The sequence below is a fragment of the Acanthochromis polyacanthus genome, chromosome 2 (assembly GCF_021347895.1).
Source record: "Acanthochromis polyacanthus isolate Apoly-LR-REF ecotype Palm Island chromosome 2, KAUST_Apoly_ChrSc, whole genome shotgun sequence".
Taxonomy (NCBI): Eukaryota; Metazoa; Chordata; class Actinopteri; family Pomacentridae; genus Acanthochromis; species Acanthochromis polyacanthus.
This window is the reverse complement of record NC_067114.1, coordinates 23,432,240-23,456,888: the sequence shown is the minus strand read 5'-3', so window position 1 is coordinate 23,456,888 and position 24,649 is coordinate 23,432,240. Positions and strand designations below refer to the sequence as shown.

At 40.9% G+C, this 24,649-nt stretch overlaps 1 protein-coding gene across 2 annotated transcripts in view; it reads left to right on the top strand.

Moving 5' to 3' along the window:
• LOC110954389 (thrombospondin type-1 domain-containing protein 4) overlaps nt 1-23,647 on the top strand; it is a 48,931-nt gene extending 25,284 nt beyond the window's left edge. For both annotated transcript variants that reach the window (XM_022198933.2, XM_051944845.1), the window contains 11 exons: nt 11,939-12,143; nt 15,888-16,063; nt 16,215-16,311; nt 16,515-16,712; nt 17,113-17,242; nt 17,873-18,077; nt 18,386-18,559; nt 19,297-19,470; nt 19,640-19,819; nt 21,401-21,545; nt 21,796-23,647. In XM_022198933.2, the coding sequence (XP_022054625.2) occupies nt 11,939-12,143; nt 15,888-16,063; nt 16,215-16,311; nt 16,515-16,712; nt 17,113-17,242; nt 17,873-18,077; nt 18,386-18,559; nt 19,297-19,470; nt 19,640-19,819; nt 21,401-21,545; nt 21,796-21,938 (1,827 nt within the window). In that variant the 3' untranslated portion in view covers nt 21,939-23,647. The remainder of the gene's footprint in view (nt 1-11,938; nt 12,144-15,887; nt 16,064-16,214; nt 16,312-16,514; nt 16,713-17,112; nt 17,243-17,872; nt 18,078-18,385; nt 18,560-19,296; nt 19,471-19,639; nt 19,820-21,400; nt 21,546-21,795) is intronic.
• The last annotated feature ends 1,002 nt before the right edge of the window (nt 23,648-24,649 follow it).

Sequence of the window (24,649 nt, the reverse complement as noted above, 5' to 3'; positions counted from 1 at the left end):
GTTTCTACTTCAGGATATATGCTGGTTCTGGTTTGTGTTGTCAGAGAAACAGACATCAAAGTGATCATCCCCTCAAAGTGATTCTGTAATTCACATTCGTTGCCGTCCCTTGAACACTGCATGACCACCTGCCAGTTAGTTCCACATACCATTGTGATTTTGTTTCCACATTTATTTCAGACCCTCAAAAATTAACTTCTGCTTTTTTTGTCACATTGAAAACATTCCCCAGAACTTCCTCTCTGACTTCCAGTTTACTGTCAGTAGCTGCCACACTCTGCTCTCTGCCTCCCTTCCCTCCCTCCTCTCTCTCCCTCCAATTCATTCTCTACCTCTCAGTCTCCCTCCTCTAAAAAGCCCTGGTTCCCCTTTACCTCCCCCAGCTGCACCTCCCCCAGCTCAGTTTACAAGGGGAGCTCATAGAGATCAGTTCTGTAGTGAGAGGGTTCTTTTGGCATTCTCAGAACTACAGAGGCAGGGAAGAGGCTGACGGGAGCAGCCACTGGACTCGTGTGGAAGCCTGAGTGACTGGTTGAGCATTTCTATGCCCACATGAGAGAATGCTGTCAGGACTGGCTCTTCTGCTGCTCGTCTGCCTCCACATGCGTGTGCAGGGGAAGCCGCGGTCACAGGTAGGACCCACTCCACCTCTGCTGGGTCCTGGAGGAACCTGGGAGAGAGTGGGGAGTCCCATTGATGCTAAAACTCTGGCTGTAAGAGTTGCATTGCAGGATGCACTGCTCAGTGTAAGTTTGTTTTGGACTCTCTTTACAGTGAGGTTTTGGAAACGGCTGATATGCTGCTCCATACATGTCATCAAGTGAAATTTTATCGTGTTTATTGGATTTGCAGATTAAAGTCATCTAAATCCATGGATGTAGATGTAACTAGCCTGGTTCTCCTTTCCATCCAGTTTGTCATGGCTGTAAACAGCGCTGGCCAGTGTCACTCTAGAACTTGGACTGTCAGTGCAGCGCTGTGATCCTGTGGTCCATCTACTGAGTGGAAGTATTTACAGTATGGCTGGATTCACTGTGGCTCCGCTTGCTCTCTCAGCTGTTTATTTTTCCACAGCACATTCACTGGCTGCTTGTAGGATTAGATTTCGCTCCTAGTGGAAGACTCGGTGAGTCAGGCCTGTCCTGGGACAATAAAGATGTACTTGGAACTCTATTAGGGATGGACTGTAATTCTGAATTAGCCTGTCGCCGCTTGTGGCTGAACTCGGCTAGTTTTAGATCACCTGTGTTTGCTGGTGATTAATGAGGCTGTGTTGAGGTGCCTGCGGTTGTTAATGTAAACTTATGAAGTGCCAAAGTCCTCATGAGGATGTCTGTGCCAGTTTTGTATGACTTTACACTACATGCCTATCAACTTCATGATAGCATAATCTGTCAACACACAGATTATGTAATTTAAAACAAAATTGCACCAGTTTTATTCACAAAAATGTCATTCACAGATAAATACATGGAGATAAAAATGTCAAGTGACTTACTGTATGTCTGGGGTCAGTTAGACCCTGAAAAAAACTTGCTGATAAGCCTCTTTCGAACATTTTGTTATGCTTCCTGTCTACTATAGTGTAGGTCATCTGTGCGATGCCAAAACCGCTCTGACTCATTAGGGTAGGACATAAGACCTCTGAGTGGTGTCCTGTGGCGTCTGACACCAGGACTTTGGCAGATATGCCCGATCAGATTGCGATCTAAGGAGTCTGGATTGTGGATGAATGACTTGGGCTTTTTGTCAGGTTCCTTGACCCATTTCTGAGAAGTTAGCGTGGCAGAGCATATTGTCTTGCTGAGGGGAAGCTGCTGCTGTGGGGAAGTGCCTTGGTGGGGGGGCATGCGTTTCATCTGCAACAGCGTTTAGGTAGGGGGTACGCGTCAAAGAAACATCCATGTGAATACCAGGGCTCATGGTTTCCCAGAAGAACTCCGGATTATAACAAAATGGTCAATGTTATTTACGTCACCTCTGAGTGGTTTTAATGTTGTGGCTGATCAGTGTAAAAATTCAAAATGACTTGGGTTTTGGGAGTACTGAGCAAATACAGGCACCTATGTAGATCATGTAAAATGTGTCATTTATAGGTTAAAAAAATGTTTCGGAGCTGATTTGTGAAACATGTCATCAGCTCAAAATCGCCTTCCTTGAACAAATCCTTGTGAACTGGAGACAATTCTGGAACTATGAAAGCAATAAAACAATCAGCCACAGCTCAATTTGTTTTTTGCGCTGTTAACGAGGGCCCGGAGTCTTCAGAACTGCTACCAGAATAAAAGCAGCAATGTGTTTTATGACTACATGTGTATCGCTGGCACATATCACAAAGTTTAGACAGAGCTACAGTTTGTACAGCGCCTGTCATCAGTTTCAGTCTTTACACAGATGTTCCTCCAGTGGAAATCAAACCTGTTAGCTTGAATGCTGAAGTCCAGCAGGTCCTGTTCCCAAAACGGTCCGTCCAAATGTGAGCGGTGATGTCAGGAGAAACCCTATGCGTTTTAATGGCGATAGATTCACCACACTCAATGCTATTTCTGAGTGTTTTACAAGCATGGGAGCCTTTAACGAAGACGCCGTGCCCTTTGCCTCGGGCTGTGAGGGCAGTTTGTGGTGTGGATGAGGCCTCTCTTTACTGCTGAGATCAAAGGTCTTGCCACTCATGCCTGCATCTCTTTCTACCTCTTCCAAGTGCTGCAAGTGCTTGTACTTTCAGGTTGTAGGATATCATAATAACCTGATCGCAATGTTGTGACTCTTCAAACACTAAAATAAAATTTGGGATCCTGTTTATTTAGAAAGACATAACCAGTAATATAATTCAATTAGTAAATGTGCTGGAGCCTCAAATCCCACTTGTTTTGTCCTCAACCCATCTCCTGTGTTACAGTAAATAATCCCAGCTTGTCTGTGCTCCACTTTTGCTTTAGCACGTTACTATTGCTTTTCAGAAATGCTATGTTGTGAAGAGTGGAAGGCTGAATGATTACTGTGCAAAACACCAGGACTTGGGTTTCTATTTGTGGTCAAAACTATTGTTAACATTTTGGTTAGTATTTCTATTGTGACAGAGCCAGAAGTGAAATCTGAGGTTAAGGAACAAATTGAATAAATCTGTGAAATTTGAGCTATTGATGAAATCACATCTTCCATGCTGAGCTTTAGAGTTTGATTAACCTTGGAGCCATCAGCATTAAAAGATTGCATCTCCGTTATTGTTTTTGATAAAACTGAGCAGTACACGAGGTTAGATAAACTGCAATCCAAGCAGCTACACAAAACATTCATTCAAATAAGATATTGTATTAATTTATAGGTAAATTTCACTTGATCCCTTCAAAGTATTTTCTTCTAAACTCAACAAATAGAGCTCTTGACATTTTCACGTGTCCATGCAGTTCTGTTCTTCCTCAGCCAACATGCCAGCTAACCTTGCAGTCACCAACACATTACACCAGATAATCTGAGAGTAACTGATGGCTTGCTGTAGTTTTATCTGATTAGCCAAATGGTGGGAATGCAGGGCCTGTTCAACCATGACTCCATTATAGGTGAAATGTTCTCAAACTGAGTGTGAGTGCATGTTGTGTGTTAATAGAATTCTTTTTCTTATCATTGGCATTTCGGGCAGTGTTTTGCAATGTGTAGCTGTGAATATGATTTATCTGCTATAACTACTAAAGCCCCATGCACATTTTATCAGCATGTGGAGAAATTCTGGCAAAGCATTCACTGTTTAGAGGAGAAGTTCAGAGAAGTATCAGTTTCTTTCCTCTAAGTGAGATATCAAATGTGTTAAAACCAAAAAATCTGTTATTCAGTCAAATGATATATTTACTTCTTGAAGACTTCCATATTAAATATATAAAATCATGATGAAAAATAGCTGTGACCTGTAATCCTCCATAAGAAGATACTTTTCTGAAATTGTATACTTTCTGTGTATATTTCCGTCAGCTCAGACGGTAAAGCGGCCACAGTCAGCATTTCACTCAGTTTATTAGGAAGAATGTCACATGTGAACTTGATGGCAGTCTTGCTTCCACAGATACACATGTGTTTGAAGTGCTGACTGAAGTAAAAACAGTGTCGCCTGCCCCTGCTCATTAAAACCAGTTAAAGTTCCATAGCATCCCAGCATGTGGGAGGCAGATGCTGGTAGCTGTGGCAACCGCAATGTGCGCTTCACATGAAAGAGACGGGCTTCATTATCACTCCATCACCTCTTTTCATCCTGACCTAAACCTCATCTCAAAGTCTGACTCAATCATGACATTTTTTCATTCTTTGCCTAGGAGATGTTTGTAGGATCTCAATAATAACATTTCCAGAGACAACATCACATCTTGAGGTTACTTCCACAGTAAATTCTTTGTCGTTGGGATGATGTTGCTTCTGTATTTTCAACCTGGAATCCAAGTTCGGACTCTATTGCATTTCCAGATGAGCCTGAGTGTCACAGATGACCAAGTCATGACCACTTCATTGGCCATTTGCCAATGAGCTTTACAACCGCTCTATGTGTGAAGAGCTGTAGAACAGCCTCCTTTAACCTTACGCTCATAAATAGGTTTTAAAATACTGCGCTTCTTAGATCCCAGGAATCATTTTTACAGGAGTGCAGATTGTAGTCTTCATTCCCAGAGTTTTTCCCAAATAAACTGTGTGGTTAGAATCACACTGTCTTTTGATATGGACAAGATAAATGCCCTGATTATAATAAAGGAACTTATTTGTTCATTTTGTTTGCAGAATTGTATTTTCTGATGTAGATTTAAAGATAGAGAAAGCATTTTTGAAGGAGACAGCGGGCCGTGTCTCACAGTCTTGTTTTTTTTTTTTTTTTTTGCTTTTTGAGGTCAGTAGGAAAGCTGAGCAGGAAACTGCCAAGACACAGGTTAGAAGGTTCTGGTGGGAATCCAACATGGATTCATGTGGATTAAGACTTGGGGTGGGGGTGGGGACACTTAACCACTGCACCATCTCCAGACTAAGAAAACATCCTTTTATTCATAACCTCCTTCATTTCTTTATTTTCTTGCAGCTTTTGGCCCATGAACATGTAGCCATGTGAATTCGTTGAGGAAAGACAGTCAGGCTGGATAGTTGTCCTTTTTAACTGTTACCAAAGTTAAATCTGTATCTACTGTGATAGAGATTGTTAGAGAAATATCCAGGTGATGCCTCATTGCTTTAAACTGACTCCTCACATGTTGCTCTTGTCAAAATCCGTTGGACTCTGGACATGGGAAAGAGACAGTTAAAAAGAGAACTATCAATTTGCATTTGCCCTGAGCTCTGTCTGTCCAACATGCACTAAGGAACGACACTCCTATTTACAATCTGTTTTGGATATAAGACAGTTGGATGGAATTTACCGTTGTCTTGAGACTGTAAGTATTTGACCAAAAACATTTTGTATTCTTATGTTCTGAGGCTGAAATATGCAAAGATCATTTTGTTTTATATTACAAATAGACCAGTTTGTGTTATGTTGAGCCCTAAAGCTAAAATGCAGAAAGCAAAGAGTGAGATGAATCACAAAGCTTCGAAAGAGGGAGGAGGACTCTTAGAGATACAAGTGAATCTTGTACATAATGTTGTGTCCAGCTTTCTCTCCAAGTTGGCATAGTTTGTGTATATGGTCCAAAACACCTGCTTGTGTCTGGATGCTGCTGCTGCTTTGGATGTAGTGTGACTAGGGTAGTCTAGCTCCAAGTATCTGCTCCTGTGAGTCAGTGAGTAAAGCCAGGACTCTCTCAGTTGTAGATTATTGTGTCACAGCATCCTAATCACTGTAGACATGTTAGACACAGAAACTGATGCTTTCAACTGTACTACTTTGGAGTTTTTAAGGTACCCATATTAGACTTATATACAGAATCATAATTATGTTTTTGGGTTGTTCTATAATAGATCTACATGCTTTAATCACGCTTTGTTTTCGCTCCTGTCTCTTTAATACCCCTCCTCTTGAAATGCCTTATCTGCTCTGATTGGTCAGCTAGCCTGACAAAAACAAGATAAAACAACATTGGTTACCCACTGTAACCCTAGATATAAGTATAGGTGTAACCCATATATATTTACCAGAATCAGACCCAGAACAAGAAGACGCTCCTGTAGACGTTTTTCTGCAATGCCGCTACCATTTCCGAAATGACTTTCTTTGTCATTAATAATTTTTCACATGTTTACCATCAGGGAATGCAAAAAACACTAAGTGAGTTAAGGTCTCACTGAAGTACAAAGAATGCTATGAAAACACAATAACCTATACTCTGTATTTGTTGTTTGCAAATAGGTCTTAGATGTTCCACAACTTCTGAACTTCCCTCAGCATTATAGTCTCACCATAGGCTGACAGATCAAAACTAATTGTGTCAAAAGTCACATGAGGTGCACAAAATGCCACCAAACCAGAGTGTGTGTTACCTACACAGGGAAGCAGAGAGAATGATTACAATTCAGCCAGGTCTTAAGTAACCTGGGAACACATTGGGGCCAAATTACATTAACAGCCACTCACAGAACCAACAGAAATGAACTACTAGAGCCACCCTCAAGATGCTAGTTCCTCTAATACTGGGACTGTATAAAGTATCTCCTGTTCACTCTTGCAATCAAGAGCAGAACATTTTATGTGTGTGTGAGTGGCGGACTGTGAGGCAGTGGCTCATTCTTTGTATGAAAGTGTGTCAAACTGGTCACTAGCTAGGTGTTACGCGAATGTGTTGCATAGTGACATAGATAAGTAAAGGAGGAAACCACTGGATTGTCCATGAAGTGCTTCAGGCAGAGAGGGAGCAAAGTTTTCTGAGAAACAGAAAACTCATAACTCCTTTTGGCATTAACTTTGGACTTTGTAACTTCTTAGTTATGTAACATGAAAAAAAGGAGAAACTCCAAAAGCATGCTATGACCTTGTTAAATGCATTATTATCAATATCATCCCTCAGGTCTAAGACACCAGACCACATCAGTCGACTAACAATGAACTCCAATTTAATATGAGCAGAACAAAACATGTCGGTAAGTCAGCATAAATTTCCTCTCTAAATGAAATTATTATCTCAGTCACAGAATAAATTGCCTCAAATATCTTGGCTGAGGCTTCAGGCCAGTGTGACCACGAGCCATTTAGGCCTGATGATACAGTATACCACTTCACATGGCAAATACACAAATAGCGCTGTCTGGCAAAACCTCAAAAAAGATTTAGCTGCTACAAACGTAACACCACTCACACACAGACACATTCAAACGCTCATCTGCTTTGAGAAGTTCCAGCACCAAGAGGAGTCTGCTTTTTACCACATCTCAAACCTGATTTACAGCAGAGAGGAGTTAAAAGCCAGCATGTTGCATCTACCACTGCTGTTAATTTGACTTTGATATCATTCAGAGTGCTAACTTTTTATTCATATTTACATTCCTTACACGGAGCCACAAACCAGACCTCCTGCATGGATAAAAGCACTATTATTGCAAGGCAGATGTAACATTATATCATGACATTGTGCCAGTTTAGCGTTACAGAATCATCCAAATGTGTGATATTTGTCAGTCCTTCCCTCTTTGCTCTCTGATATGTGACAGTTATTCCCTTTATTGCAGAGAACAGAAGCTCTACATGTGTGGAAAAAGCAAACCACTATTAGACATGTGGCATCTGTAAAGCATCTTGAGACAATTTGACCTGTTATTGGCGCTATATAAAAAAAATTGAATTGAATTGAATCATAACTTCGACAGAGTGATCAAAGGGGCTGTGCAAATCATCATATATTTCTGCGCTAATGTGAACTTCAGTGTGTGTGATCAATATCAATATTTGGTTGAAATATTTGCCCAAGCTGTTAGTTATCACATTCCCATATTGAATGCTTTTGTGATTGTCTCTGGAATCAGCATTGCCTGTTGCACATAAATATCACTAACACATTTATTGTACTTGACAGTTCATCTCTTAAAGCTGTACTAATCAATACGTTTGTTTTAACAGTGGTTTGAACAACCTGCACAATGTGACTTTCCCGATTCCTGCAGTTCTACAGTACAAGCACTCTTTCAGCTCACTTTTTTGGTTTTTGGTGCCGCAACTTTATTTCATTGACTCACTGTTATTGCTCTCATCAAGCTCATTTCCAGGCAGCTGCTGTTAACAGCAAAGCTCTAATAAATCCACTGTTCATTACCGGCCTGGTGCCACATAAGAGACAAGCAAAATTAACAACTAGCTGGTGAACATAGTGGAGCATTGTGCAGCTGAAGTGTCAGATATTGCTCTCAGGAGTTTGTTTGTCACCTGAAACAATATACCAAATCATACTGTTGTTCCCTCTGTGTCAGTTGAATGTGTTATTATGCCGCCAAGGAGACAGAGTCTCGACAGAGTAATGTGACAATCTCTGCCTGTCTGTCTGTCTGTCTGTCTGTCTGCATTACTCAAAACAGATTTGGATGAAATTTTCAGGGAAGTTCAGAAATGACACAAGGACCAATTGATCAGACTTTGGCAGTGATGTGGCTTATAGTCTGCATCCATGGATTTGTTAAAGATTTCTGTATCACTGCGAGATAGCAGCACGGCGTCACTGTAACTATGACAACAAGTGAACACTACATCAGCTGCCTGCTGACAATAACATGATTGCGATCCATCTGCAAATCGAGCACTGCAGACCATGAATTGTTTAAAGATTTCATCCATCAGAAATCATCCAACGAGTGAGCAGCCTTGGCGGAGTGCTGCGCTCTCCGAGTGCTTTTCTTGTCATCAGTAATATCTCAGTGTTGTGTTTAGAACTCATCGCAATGATAAATGGCCAAGAATATGATTTGAAATTTGAATTCAATACTGCCACACAATGTAACTTTTATTTAAGAAACTTTTGTGACTCTGAACCAATAATGGTGTTTCTGAATAGCCTGAAGACATGTGGTGGCTTTGCACTAAAGAAAAGGAAGTGGAAGAGAGTCTTGAGTTCAAGAGGTGAAGCAAAATACAAGTGGAGGCCTGTTCATCTGTTTTAAAGGGCCCCAAATTCACACGACCAAATTAGTTGTTTTTAAAATGAATTTTGGGATCCAACATAGTCTTATAATATGTTGCAATTAACATTTAGCCTGGCAGTCTACAGTGCACAGTTCACATAGCGGCTAATAACCATAACTTGGTGCACCAGGGGTTTAGGGCTGAGGTTTCTGTTCTCTGTTATTTTGAGTATTCAAACATTAAAGCTACAGAGAGAAGCAGTGCTGCCATGACTGAACTATTGGCCTCTGAGGACAAACTAGCAGTTCAATAAGACAGAGACTAAAACTCACCTCTCAGAATGTCTGTGTCTAATTCTAAACGTCTCGTTGTGTTTTGTGGGAGTAGAAGAAACCTCTAGTGACAAGTGCCTTTGGCTAAACTGTGTGTGAGTTCAGTTTGTTACAAAAACTTTGCAATATGATGAGTTTAACCCAGCTGCATTGTGTGGGAAAATACCATCAGGATTTACTTTAGGATGATGTTATTTTCAGTGTTTGCGGGTTGACTGGGAGTCGACTCCACCGTCCTGACATATGTAACCATTTCCAGATGAAGGTGGGCTTTAGTGACATTTTAAAAATTCTGTTATAGTTCCACTGAAAACAGGGCCATTTCCCTCACAGTATGGCATGAGCCACCCACAGAGAGAAGGTGAAAAAAGCACTGACGTGGCCTCAGAGTGAAGAAACAAAACCAAGACTCCAAAGCTTCCTCCTTATTCATCAGACACACTGAGGCTTCTGTTTTGGTTCTGATGAGAAGAGCTTGTAAGGTTCTCGTTGAGCTGCAGCTGCATTCATGTGTCCCGACAGCAGCAGCACCTTATTTTGATGGGTTCACACTTAAGGTCATATTTGTGAGCGGTGGCCTGGAGGGCAGATGTGACAATGTGGGATTATTCGGGGACAGATTTTAGTAGTTTACACAGCATTCCACTGCAAGGCTGAAAAGTGTCTTCGCAGTTTAGTGATTTTAATAGTGCAACTGTCCACTTCATTAGATATCAAGTAGTCCTTAAACTCTCTAATACTTTCTGAACTGTAGGCGTAAAATTTCTTGGCTGTTCTGTTCTCAGAAGAATGAAAACGCAGAGTGTTTTTGTATTCACAGTCACAAGATATTACATTAACAATTCAGATTTTGGATCAATAATTTACAGTGCCTGTCCTCCACTCCTACATGTTTTGATTCAGACATTTTCCCAACCAAATGTCCACAGATAACCTCTCACCGTGTCAGCGGCTGTTTTATGAGGGGAACATTTTTCCCTTTTTCAGACAAATGCTGCCCAGCTGCTATAACTGTGCTGTTCTTGGTAAAAGAAATTTACAGTGAAAATGGAGACATATAGGAGATATTCATTCATGTGTAGTCATATCAACAGCCAGTCCCACTTGACTGCATTTTTTAATTTGTCTTCTGTGTTAGAGATACTGTAGTGTCACCAGTTGAAATGTCTGTGTAGCTTCTAAGTTGCTTCATAGTCGCTGCTCTGTAAAATGAGATCATGAGGCGCAGCAGTGCCTTCCTGAATGTTATTGTGTTATGTTTAGTGATTTTGATCCGGGATTTATCCAGCGCCATGCTGTACTGCAACATAATTCCAGGCTGACCACAGAAGCATTTGGCAGTTTTATTTTATTTTTTTTCAGCCCTCTTAGTTTGCTGTTCTTTTCTCCCATCATTTATTTCCTGTGTGGAAGGAGGCACTGCATGTTTGTTTTGGCCCAGGTGCTGCTTTGGCCATGAACACAGTGAGCTGCTATGGGTAGGAGTGAGCCAGATTCTCCTCTTGAGTTCACCCCGACTGCCTTAGTCCACCCTTGGCCATGATTCCTCCCTCCACCTCTCATTTTCCCCTCTTTTCCTCCCTTTCCTTTACCTTTCTCCACCTGTTTATCCTCTTCTTTCTGTCTGCCTGTCTTTCTGCTGGTCTGCAGCTGTTTTATTGCTGCTCTAATTCTGCAAAATCCATGGAGATGGCCACATTTTTTATGAATTATTATGCACATCCGAAAAATTTGTTCATGTCGTTTGTCCTTAGAGTTGGGTTTTGCACCTCGTGACCACATGTGAGGCTCTTTGGTCTGCTTTCTTATGAGAGATATTATGAACTTTTCTTTTAAAATAAATGTTGGTGTCCTGTACATGCATTACTTCTGAAAGAGATTATGTCACCTGCAATCAGCTGATCTACAAGAAAGATAGACTGATTGCAGCTGAATGCACTGTGGGAGCTGCAAACTGACTTAAGGCTTAGAGACTGGCTGCCCTCCAATCACAGGAAGTTGTTGTGTCACAGTGTCTCCCCCTACTCCCACCCGCTTTATTGTTATTGGCAAATGTGCTCTGTTTGGGACTTACCTTGGCACTGCAATAAATAGCTCAATACCTACAGCCCAGCATGTCTGATTGTACGGCAGCTCACTGCAACCAGTTTTGGCCCCTAGACCACCTGTATGCACAGTGAGTTGCTTTTACTGCTGGTTTTAGTGGATTTATGGACTGCTGATGTTAACTGTTCTATTTTTACTGTGCCCAGGTTTCCTGTAATTTATTACCACCAATGTGACACAGAAAACTCACACCCTAGAGAAAAAGGGAGAAAATCTGGGATCAGTTCAAAGACTGTCACGCCAAGATTCCTTCTAATGAGTTATTCTGTTATTGCAATTAATAATATGAGTTTAGCAGGTGGTGCTTTGTGTAGCTTTGTCAAACTATAATCTTTTATGCCTAATTAGCTGATTTTATTTGACTGAACTACTTGGATGCATTCAGTAAACCTCAGACAGCTTTTTTTAATCACTCTTAGTGCACACTTTGATATTGCACCTTGCGATGCTCTTCACTCCACACTTCCTCATCTTTTTCTTCTCTGTCTCACAGAGTCTTGGCTGTGACGAGTATCTCGGATCAGGAAAGGTGATGGACAAGTGCGGCGTGTGTGGAGGCGACAACACGACCTGCAGGCTGGTCTCTGGGGTGTTCAAACACAGTTTAACCAAGATCGGCTACCACAAGATAGTGGAGATTCCAGAGGGAGCCACCAAGATCAATGTGACGGAGATGGTTAAGAGCAGAAACTATTTAGGTGGGTAGTAAAAACACTCCTACTGTTGATACTTTACTGTGGTTTCCCCTCCGAGAAACCTTAGTAGCAGTGGTCCTTAGTGTGGTCTTCTTGACCAAAAGTAATGTGCTGGTCTTTATTGTAGCTGCTGCTTTATGTGTAGGCTGAATGTTACTGCAGTTACATTAACAACAAAGCTCACCAACAGAGCACCATTAAAACAAGTAAAAACAAGTTACTTCAGGTCAGTCTGATCCATTAACTGATCATTTCAGCCAGTTTTCTCCTATCTTTCTGCCATCTGTGGAAACAACAACAAAAGCCTCTGGTTTAGCAACCTACCACACTGAAAATGTTAAGTTTAGCAGAGAATTATGATTATTCAGGAGGAGACCTGGGCTGTACAGGACAGCCTTTCTTTGTTTTTCTTTTTTTTTTCAGGAGATTATCCGTTTTAAGTCCACCATCACTATTTTGAAGGAACACTAAAACTTTATCCTTTTCACAGCTCCACCCAATACAGTTCTGATTTATTTTTTAAAACATACAAACATGCCAGAGCGTTTTTTTTCCCTTTACAGATGAATGAGTCTGAGCTGAGGTGCAGCCAGACCATAATGTACTAAAGGATGGCCTGCCTAAGTGAGACAAGTTCAGGCAGTCAACTTAAATCTACTATTATATTCGCTCAGCTTTCTCTTCTCACTGCAACATATAGCCAACAAGCAGTTCTCATTTTGTTGGAGTCTTGCTCTGCTTGCTTTTATGCTGCCTTCCTGCTGCTACACCGCTCACCTGAAAGTGATGTCATTAGCTTCTTCCCACACTACTGCTGCTGCTGAAAGTCATTTAATATTTCAAGCACCACCTCAGCCTGAAGACTCTGAGACTATGTTTCCCTAGGAGGATGAAGCTCTGAAATATTAGCCCCTACATTCAATTATCAATCTGTTGCTCATACGTTAGCAGTGAAGCACCACCATCTATCCATTAGTCGACCTGCTTTATCCTATGTGGGTCACGGGGAGCTGGAGCTTATCATGGCTGACTTCGGACGAGGCAACTCTCAACAGATTACCAGCCAACCAGAGGCTCAACACAGAGACATATAACCAGGTACTCCTAGAGAGATGACACAGTGCAGTTTGCAGTTGTACAGGGCACAGGAAAATAGTTTCAAAACTTCTACCAGGACTACATCAGTAAGTCTATGAAATAGTTTGTATAAAAATTAAACATGTTCACTTCATAACCCCAAGTTAGAAAGTGTAATTTGTCTGTAGAGGTGTTGAGGGGGAACACATATTGCCTTCCTGGGTCCATCAGAGTTTACTTATTTGTTATTTGGGACCCAAAGCTCTGTCCTATCTTTTCACGCTCGAAAAAGCTACTTGTAAATGACATTGGAGTCTGGGTACAACATTTTAAATGCATCCACATACGTACACAGGAAGTTTATGGCGCCCCAATACCACCCTCACTCATTTGGATATGCTAAAAAAAAAAAAAAAAAAGTCTGTTTCCTGACCAAATTTTATGACTGTTGGAGTTATATTTCTGGAGACACTGAACCTTCAAAATGATTCCTGCATTTTTTTGACGGTGAAAATACATTTAATGTTCAGATCAGAAAACATATAAAAATTGAAATTTCAGCCAAAATATTTTACAGGACTTAGTTTTAGGTCCCAAATACCAACTAAACTGAAGCAGTGAAACAGCACTTTTCCAGAATTGTGTCTGAATTCACAGATTGACAACAAGCTGCCTAACTGTTAACTGACTATGTAGAAAGAGGTTTAAACACAGCTGTCATGCCTACTTGGATGGATATTTGTTTACAAGATTCCGCTGAGGTCTTGTTGTTAATGCAAACTTTTGCCATGCAATTCTGGGAATACTGACAATCTCAGTTTTGTCTTCAGGCTCTTTGTGGATGCCTCCTTTGTTTTGGCTACGCAGATATTCGTCACAGTGTGCAGTCAAAGTTCACTTAATTTGAACTATGACCATGAGCCCAAGCACACCAGAGATGTGCTGAGCTTTGCTTCATGCAGTGGCAAGCCATTTTGGTGTGTTGGTGCATTCTGTCCATAAAATACTATTTTGGTATCTGCTACTTTACTTGAAAGCAGGATTTTTAAGTGATCGCAGCAATAGTTGTCTTCTGTAACAGCTAATTTAGCGTCCTCCCAGCCAATAGAGTGTTGTAGTTTCCATCGTGGGTCACAGTTCCATTAGCTGCAGTCTGCTGCAGAGCTCTGTTCCCATTCCAGCTCAACACATATGAAGAAAAAATATGGAATCTCCCCCACATGTAGCATTACATTACAGATTACATGCGCGGCACCAGTAAAATTAAAGTACACGAGAGTTAATGAGAGAAATGATTAATTGATGCATGTAAGACATGTTTGTCATTTAATACATTTAGCATTTAACTGACATTAACAAGTCTACTAAATCCAGCTGTGCAGGCAGCAGCTGCTTCCAAAATTAATTGCATTAGTCAGATTACAAAAACAACGAGGCGTGGTTTCATTTTTTTCATGATCTCTCCAGTGTGCAGCCTCCACTACCACCCACTGATGTGATGCAGTCTTTCAATTAAGCGTCTAAGTGAAACACGCTCCATAGATAATTGGTGTTTTTACAGAGGCGCAACGGTGGAAGAACGATGGTGTTATTTTCAGAAGGGACTGTTGGAATGTCAGACATTGTTTAATGAGAGCCATGCCCCGACTCAGCAGTAGGTTTGGAGGAAGAGGGGAATGGCCCCCGATTTTCCCCCCACGGCTGCTTCCCTTGAGGAAAGTGCATAAACATGCTTTCATTAGAGGATCTTACCCCTCAAGCCTCACCATCCTTTCTAATTAAGGTGAGGAATTTGACCACTCTGTAATAAAAAGACTTTGAACACTGAGAATGGATTCAGTGGCTACCTTTCAAATCCCAGCTGTTTGGATGCCAAGTACACTGTGCTTTCTCTGATGTGAACTCCTGAATTTATATGGACAAGTACACAGTTATGTACAGACACACACAGACACACACTCTCACACATGCACTTAAGTGTACTTTGTGCAACATTCACTCACTCATTTTTAAATGTTTACACACTGACAGTAGCCAGCAAAAAGCATTCATAGACAGTGTCCCCTTTCACTTACATGATGTGGGAAAACAGTTACCCAGAAATGTCGGAGTTACAAAAATCCATGCATGTCATTTATTTTTAAAAATACAAACCAGATTATGCAACAAGGGCAGGAATCTAGCAGGAGTTCTGCTACTGTATCCTCACCACGTCCCCAACTTTCCCTCAATAGGCCTCTGTTCGACGCTGTGCATCCCTAATAGTGCTTTTAGTTGTCCAAACACTTTTTTACAAGCCTGTCTAATGTTACACTTCTAATGCTTTTCTAATGGCCTCTTGTACTTAATCCATGAAATCAGTGGAAAACATCTTGGGAGATTCTGTTACAGGATTTGCATGAAAGATTTGCCAGCAAAAACAGATTGTCACGTTTATAGAAGACATTGCTTTGAAAGTGCACGTGAGAGCATTTATTCAGTTAAGTGTAATTACTTTTTTTGGGTGGAGAAACTCTGCTTCAGAGCTGTTATTTTAACTACAGATCTCATTACGTCAAAATGGTTTTACATTAAACAATAATTATATGGGAGAGGTTGTTACTGTATTTTCCTTCTTGTTCGAGCTCAGGGCTGTCAGTGGTGATTGTGTGGTTGTTCTGGCTCTTCCAGCTCTGAGAAGCCGATCGGGGCGATCTATCATTAATGGAAACTGGGCTATTGACCGACCAGGGAAGTACGAGGGTGGAGGGACCATGTTCACCTACCGGCGACCCAATGAAATCAGTAGCACAACCGGGGAATCCTTTCTTGCTGAAGGGCCCACAAATGAGATTTTGGACGTTTATGTGAGTAACGAATCAGCTTGTGATTAGAGTCGTCTTTTTTCATATCAGTTGAAATTGAGAATACAAATAGTACATGTTGGAAGGGCCTCTATGTGAAGGTGAAGAGTAATATTTTAGGATAGTTGACTGAGTCTCATCTACCTTCCCTCAGATGATCTTCCAGCAGCCAAACCCTGGTGTTCACTATGAGTATATTCTGCCCTCTGAAAAACCAGTCAGCCCTCAGCAACCAAACCACAGACCAGAAGGTAAATACAAACCCACTTTCTACCCACCTACCATTTATTACTCCAGTTCTGTCTGATTGCTCCATACATGTCATAGAGAAACAAAGAAACCAAACATTTATCCATCTTGATATATCTAATTTCAACTTAACTCCCCATTCAAGAGTGACTCCTATCTGTTGTGATATGTGTTTGTGTTTCTGTACACCGTGTCCATGGCTTAGGGAACGCTGTGAACGGACAGGGTGGCTACGATCAACACAGCAACACTCAGCAGGAAAACTTCAACCCAGCCGGCGGAGGGAGGTATCCTGCTCGTCTCCCTGACAACCAGGTACCCGTCATGCAGCCGCCCAGACGTGAGCGAGAGTACAACTGGAAACTGACTGGTACTACAGAGTGCAGTGCGTCCTGTGGTAAAGGTTAGACAACGCAGTTTGTGTTACGTATTTATGTTTTTTTCTTTTTTAGTGACAGACAGACTTACGATTTAGTGCAACAAGGAAAGTATGTTTGCTTTTTTACAGTTCGACCCCAAGAAGCAAACATAAGTGCCTAATCTTATATTAAAATTCCTTTTGAGAATAGAGTAGCTGGAAAATGTACTAGTTTTGTCTAAAATTTTGTGTTTCTTTTTATGTTAGTCTTCTACTAATTAATTCACATTTCAACTCCCAAAATCTCAAATGATATGCAGCCAACCCATGTCATTTCTGAAATAAACCTAGTTAGTTACACGGAAAATGACCGCAGATGCTTTAAGTGCCCTGACATCTTAAAAATCAAATGCAATATGTTTCAAATCAAGGGTCTGTTTCTCAGGTTTCAGATATTCTGTCTTCCACTGCATCCACCGACTGAGCCTCGTCCAGGTATCAGACACTCTGTGTGACAGCAGCAGCCGACCAACTCCTCAAGAAGAAGCCTGCAACCTGCAGCCCTGCCCAGCATTGTGAGAGATCACTCTTTTGTTCTTGCAGTTGTATAAATTGTTGATTAACTAAATTTCAAAAAAACTTTTAAATCAAAATGCAAGTTGATCTAATAGTATGCAGAGTGCTGTTATGCAATAATGGCAACACACTTTAGTAAGCTGTTCAAATTACATGTACAGTTACAAAGCTTGATTCGTTTAGTAACAGTTAAGCTGCTACTGAGACGTAATGCTGAAGAGTCCTTTCTTATATTATGAACATTTTATTATCACTTGTGCCAAATCATGACATGTGCCATCACTAATTTTGAAAGCAGCAGTAATGCTGATTTCATAGTGCTGGGTGAGTTTAATCCCAAAATTATATTATATTAGAACCACTGTGTCTGCGGTGTTTGTTGCCATCTGTTTTGTGTTTATTCCGTTTCAAGTTATTACATGAATATGAAACGTTCAACCTATTATTACTCAAAATGATTGTGTTTGAATGCAGTAATCAAAGATTTTCAGATGGAACCAAATCTGTTACATCCTCTCAATATTTCATTCTCACAGAGGGTCAAAACACATCTCCAAAAATCACAATAAATACAACAAAATAAACCCCACATCCCTGACAGTAAGCTCTTTTGATCTCCACTTGAGCAGCTGGGATATTGGAGAATGGTCAGAATGCAGTAAGACCTGTGGCTTGGGCATGCAGCACCGACAGGTCCTGTGCCGGCAGGTTTATGCCAACCGCACCCTCAATGTCCACATGAGCCGCTGTCGTCACCTGGAGCGACCCGAAACCGCCAGTACCTGCCAGCTGAAGATCTGCAGTGAGTGGCAGATCCGCTCCGAGTGGACCACTGTGAGTGGCAGCAGTCAATAAGACTGAATCCCAATGTACCTAACAACATCTGTCTGAAGAGTTATGGTTTGGCATATACAGTAATAACAGGAAGCTAAACTAACAGATAAAGATGCTGTGTATATTTACCATTCATGTCCCTTAGACCAATATCAAAAGTTTAATTTTTGTTAGCATGTCTGATGCATTTGAACCCTCCTTTACTTTGTGTCAGCGCATATTTAAAGTTAATGGAAGAAAATGCACTAAATACACACAAACAGTCTTTCTGGCAGTGCAGTATTAACATGTACTCTGTGCCTCCATAGTGCTCTGTGCCATGCGGGCTGGGTCAAAGGTCACGAGAGGTCCGCTGTGTCAGCAACGTGGGCGACTTTGTTCCAGATGAGGAGTGCAACATGAATCTGCGGCCCATCGATGTAGAGAACTGCGACATGGGAGCCTGTGCCAAGAGCTGGTTCTACACCGAGTGGGGCAACAGGGTGGGTGTCAGAGACACACAGTAACTTTCATTCATTTCTGATAACAGTGCTAGTCATTGTACACAGGAGGTCTGTCTTCATCACTCTAATAGGTATTCTTGATAACCAGATAATACATATACATTCGACGTAGATTTTGACACAAAAACACTGAAAATCTGATGCTCTTACAGTTGAATGATCATAAAGGGAAAGTATAAGAAAAGGAAATTAAGAGCTAGGAGGTTGATATGGATATTTCAAGACCATGATATTGGAATGAGGAAACATCAAAGACAATGTGTACAGAGAAGGTTGCTGCTGGTTTTTCTGTGAACATCAGATGACTGTCATTATCAGCAGGACAGGTCAGAGTGAAACGACCAGTAGGTTTCTCCAGAGACAAACAGAACTGGTCAGAAGTTTTTATTTTACAGCAGTGAAAGTTAGCCGTACAGCATTACAACAATGAAACTAAAGAGGGACATTAACTGTACTGATTTCACAAAATCTACTTCAGACTTGAAGCATATGAACAGCAAAGCCAGCAGAGATATGGATTGTTCAAAAGTGTGCCTTCCGTAAGTTAAATTCATACCAAATTTTACAGCATTTTACATGTGTTTTCAATTCAAAAAGTTTGTGGCCCATTCTTTTTAGTGTTTTGCACAAAACTAGTAGCACTCAGTGGAATTTGGTTTGGGTTTCTAAAAAGAAAACAACAGACCTTAATTGTAACACAAGTTTGTACTCCACAGTGCTCTGCTGAATGTGGGATGGGTGTACGAAGCCGAGCAGTGCTCTGCCTGACCAACCACATTAGCAGCCTCCCTCTGGAGGGATGTGGCAGCGAGCGGCCTGCAGAGTCTCAGGTCTGCAACAACGGCCCCTGTGAGAATCGCATCGAGTGGTTCACAGGCCCCTGGAGCCAGGTATGAGGACGACAGGATGTTACACTGGACTTAAGGGGAACTTGTCTGATACATGGGATTTTGCAGTGGCTTTACACTGACATGTCTTGTGTTCTTTTTTTCCCTCTGTCTCCGTTTCACAATGTGTAACTGAATCCATATGGTCTATGCCGCTGTCTTTGTGAACCAGTGCTCTGCAGAGTGCGGCGCCGGCAGCCAGCAGAGGTCAGTGGTGTGTTTGATGAAGTCAGATGAAGGATTCACTGTCATGCCACTGTATGAGTGCTCATCCCTGGACCGGCCTCTCAGCCAGCAGAGCTGTAACCTCAAGGCCTGTGGAGCAAAGTGGTATCATACTGACTGGAGTGCTGTGAGTAAAACATGAAACCTTCCCTGCTTAGTTTACTCCAAGTGGCGGATAATCTGTGTAGCTCTTGTTAAAGCAGTCCCTCAAAATCCCTTGTAAATGTTGGTTTGAATTGTGTTTTTTTTCTGCTATGCTGGCTTAAACTGACACAGAAAGTAGTTCTGATTCGGTATACTATGCTCAGAACAATTACAAGTAAGCTCATTTATAAAGGAGGCATTTGATTAGTCATTTCAAGAAGTATAGCAAAGAATAGTTTAGATCTCCTTAAAGATGTCAATTAACTACTAATAATGTGGTTGCATTTGTTTTGCATGTAACTTGCTTCACACTCTGGTAGTCACGCCTCAGGAACAAAACATCAAATGTTTATTACAAAAGTCATAGTTAATACTTAACTAAATAAAAAAAACAACTCTGAGAGAATTAGGGTTTATTTCAACCGGGAGCATTTCACACTAATATGGCTACAGAGGCACCAAGTTCCGTCTTAGGTGTACTCTTCATTTCCATTTAGTTTGAGTGAAATTAGTGTGAGCTTCTGTAACTTTCCAAAGAAAAAATATTTGTAATATTATTTAATTTTAAATGTTTGTCCTCTGTCTAACCAAAACATAGAAATTAGCTGCCTGAAACGGATATTTCACTAAATGTATCTGGGTTCCAGCATGTTCACCTGTGCGTGCCACTTTCCTTACAAATGTGAGACTGGAGAAAGATGACAGCACGTCCTGAAAGACGACATGAGGAAGCTGGTGTTCCTGCTGCATGAGCTCAAGAACTGTTGCAGCAAACGAGAACCTGTTGATACTAGACTGGACAAATCTCCATGAGTCCATAGATGAGATTATTCCCAGCTCTGGTACCGCAACTAATGAATTTGTAACTCTGATAAACATAGCTGTCCTGGAGATGGTGTTTAATCTCTCTAAAATCAACTTGAAGAAAAGACCAAGAGTGCGCAGACCAAACACTCAGTTCTCCATGTGGTAAATAAAAGACAGAGTTAGGTAAATGTCCGTTCCAGGCAACTAATTTATGTGTTTACTTTCAGCCAGACAGAAAACCAACATTTAAAATGATTCATGTAAAAATCTGCTTATTTTGGACAGCTGTAGGGAGCTCATGATAATTGCCACAGTATTACTTAAATTCAACAAAAGATTTGAAGAGTGCAAAGTTAGCATGACACTTCAACACATTAATGGGAAATAATTCAGAATTTTTATCTGAACTTGAGATCAGACTTGACTGACGTTTACCACACAATCAATTATCATCAGAGTTTGATTCTAAACTGTCATTGGTGCGCTGAAGACTACAAAATACAAAATACTACAACTACAAAATAAATCTAGCAGGGCCTCCTGTTAAATAACAAAAACTTCTCCAAGTGTGACAGAAAATCTTGTGTTTATGTTGGAACTCATCGAGTTAAAGGCTAATTGAGAAAACTGCTTTCAAGGCTTTGAAAGGCTTCGGTCATAGCATTAAGAGCGCTTGCAGCTGCAGCAGTAGACCAGCTTCAGTGTGGAGTCTTGTTAATGTTGGACTGACTGCTGTCACTGACTTCTGTCCATCCAGTGTTCAAAAACATGTGAGGGAGGTTTCCGGGTGCGGGAGGTCCGCTGTCTGTCTGACGACATGCAGTCCAGTGAGGCCTGTGACGAGCAGCTCAGACCAGCAGAGAAGGAGAGCTGCAACCCGGAGCCCTGCATACCTCACATAGGTCTGTCAGCTTTTATCATGTTGTCTGGAATATTACTGTCTTGCATGAATGTTTCCTGATGATTTTAGCATCCTTACAAACACAAGGTCATTATAGTGACTGGAATGTCTGGTCCGTTACCCTCCAGCGCTTTGTCACAAGTTCTTATTCGGTTCTTTTGGATTAATAAAGAATTAAACTATTTTTTAAAGTATCATATAGTATTAGCTGGGAACTAGCAGTACTAGATCAACCCTTGTTTTTGTTTCAGATGAGAACTGCAGAGACAAATACTTCAACTGCAACGTGGTGGTCCAGGCTCGCCTCTGCGTGTACGATTACTACAAGACAACATGCTGTGCTTCATGTTCGAAAGTGGCCCACAAACAGCCGATTCATCGGCGCCGCAGCTAGCACTCTCTACCAGGGTCCCTCAGCTCCACGTTGGGCCAGACTCAATACCCACTGGAGGCACTCTGGTCGTGGGCCAGCTGGGAGGAATAGTCTGGCTGGACCTTGCCTAAAATGGACACTTGTTTTGGTTGCCAAGAATGGAAATTGAAGAAGGAACATTTTTGTTGGTTCATTCGGAGGGTACTGTTAGGAGAAAAGAATACCTAAGAATAGTGAGTGACTGGAATCCAGTCACAGGATAAACGGAACTCTGCTGGGAGGAGAGAGATCAGCAGCAAACTGTGGAATCCAAAACGCTTTTTTGGATTTATACCATGTCTAATTAAAAGAATCCATCTTCTTTGGAAGATGACCTTCTTTGGAACCGTTTGCAGCAACGCTTTTACCAGTAATGGCTCTTATGGATTACTTATGAAGAGGAGAGCACCTGCAAACACTTTAATGTGGACTATATATAGAAAATATACTGTATGTTCTAATATGGTTCTTTCCAATACTCAGATTTATGGCATGATGTCAAAAGTTATAATCAACTGTTTCACATCCACTGTTGACCAAAGATATATAACCTCATCAAAGTGACGACAGTGACAGAATATCAACATTTTCCTAAGAAACGCATTCTGTGTCAGACCTTTCATAGTGATAATTTTCACATACTCAGTGAGAATTGACAAAAATCACAGAATATGAATTCTTGGTGTCCATGATGAGGTCTGTCTGGCAAACCACCTTCTTTCCTTCCTACACAGTCATGAGGCGTAAAAGCAGCCCATGTAATATGTATGTATATATGTATGTATGACAGAGAGAATGATGCAGGCTGTTTTTAGGGTTTCTCAGACAGCCTCTCCTCCCAGCAACTGAAGAGAAAAAGGCTCACTTTTTATTTATTTGTGTGGCTCCCCAGGGAGGATACTGGTTTATCAGCCACCGGTGGCCCCTTCTTGGCTGTGGAGATAAAACTTTTGCTGCCTCTCAAGCCAATCACAGCCTCCGAACTGAATGTAGGCATTCCACAGCCTGCTGGATGGTAGAAGCAGATGGTCAGAAACCCTGATGCTTTTTGAAGAGTTGAACAAACTGTACATATGTTATTTTTTTCTGTGGGATATTGTCATTCCACAGTTGTACAATTCCTGAAATCTATTGAAATATCCGTAAAATGTTTTTAATATTTGACTGTAAAAATGGATCATTACAGTATTTTGCAGCTCTTGATTTGGTGTGGTATACATGAGGTTTGTATTCACAGTAAATCCTTGTTTACAACCCATTTTCTGCCATAACACCGCTGTTTTTAAAAAAACATTTCATGAAAAACTGCACACAGTACCTCTCCATTGTTCAGCTTTCGTTATAATATAGCGTTTATGAATTCCCTCCAAGGACTATAAATGTACCTCTGATCCATAAGTACTGTATATGTATCAATGTTTAAGTTCCCAATGACTCTATGTAATTAATTCCATTTCAAAGAGAAACAACCATTTTGAATGTGCCAACATGGTGGCGTATTTGTTTGTTTGTTTTTTCTAAATGCAATAATGAAGAGTGGAAGTCAAATTGCAGTATTCTTTAGGACTCAGTATACGACTGCAAGTAATAAAGCATCTGTATTTGCTATATTTTAGATTTCAGGCGTTGAGCAGTTGATTTTCATGAGGAGTGTTCTTGAGATTTTCTGAAATAAACAAAATTACTAATTATTTGTGCACTTTACAGCAGCTTTTTCCTTTTTTTTCTAAAATGAAATGATTCGGTTTTTAATTAGATAGACAATGATGAAGTTAGGTCTCTCACGTGTGTTGTCCATCTAACGGGAAAAGTTGGTGTTACAACTGATTTATGGAAGACTTTTCACCTGTTGTATTAATACACTGTATAATGATGTAATGGTGCTTTATAAGTGGGAGGAAATGGGCAAGTGAAGTACTTTGTTGTCCATCATGTCTCTCATACCCACTATACTGTAAATACTAATGCGCAAAAAAAAATGTTAGATTGAATTTTTTTTTTATTTGTTTACAGGAGGGAACATTTAAAATTGGAATTAGTTTAAAAAAATTACTTTTGTGAGGGCTACAGTTCAGGGATACCATGTTTAATGCAAACCTGCACACAGTAATGATGCAGTGGTCACACATAGTAGAATAAAGGCAATAAACTTTTATTTAACGGCAAATTCAACCACTGTAAAATGGAAATACCAGATGTCCTAGCATAAGGTAAGTCTTGACTCACTGTCAGTGTTTGGTATTTCTTCTTGCTCTCAAATACAAATGAAACTGTTCATGCAGACTGACCTTTCAAAGCTGTGGAAGTGAGCCAGCACTCAGTTGTTCAGGGTTGGCCGGGGTCCGGTCCAGCAGGTGGTTGATGAAGCACTGGGCTCCCCGGTGAGAACCACCCGCTACTGCATGTCGCCCATCCAGCCTTTTATCAGTCCGGGTTGCGTACTATCCCCAGGTAACAGTAGGGCTATGGAATGAAAAGAAATAGTTTTTGTTTTTATTAGTTTTTAAGCAGTAAAAAGTTTCCTTTGAATTAAGTTTTTCAAAGGCTCACTTGCGCCACATTTTCTCTCACTTCTGCCATTAAAGAACTGCGTGGCTCAAACCTTGTCTAGTGATCAGGACTTTTTGACCCCCATCATAAGTCAAACACTGAATAAATTGTAATTCTTTGTGTGACTACATTGACATGTGCTG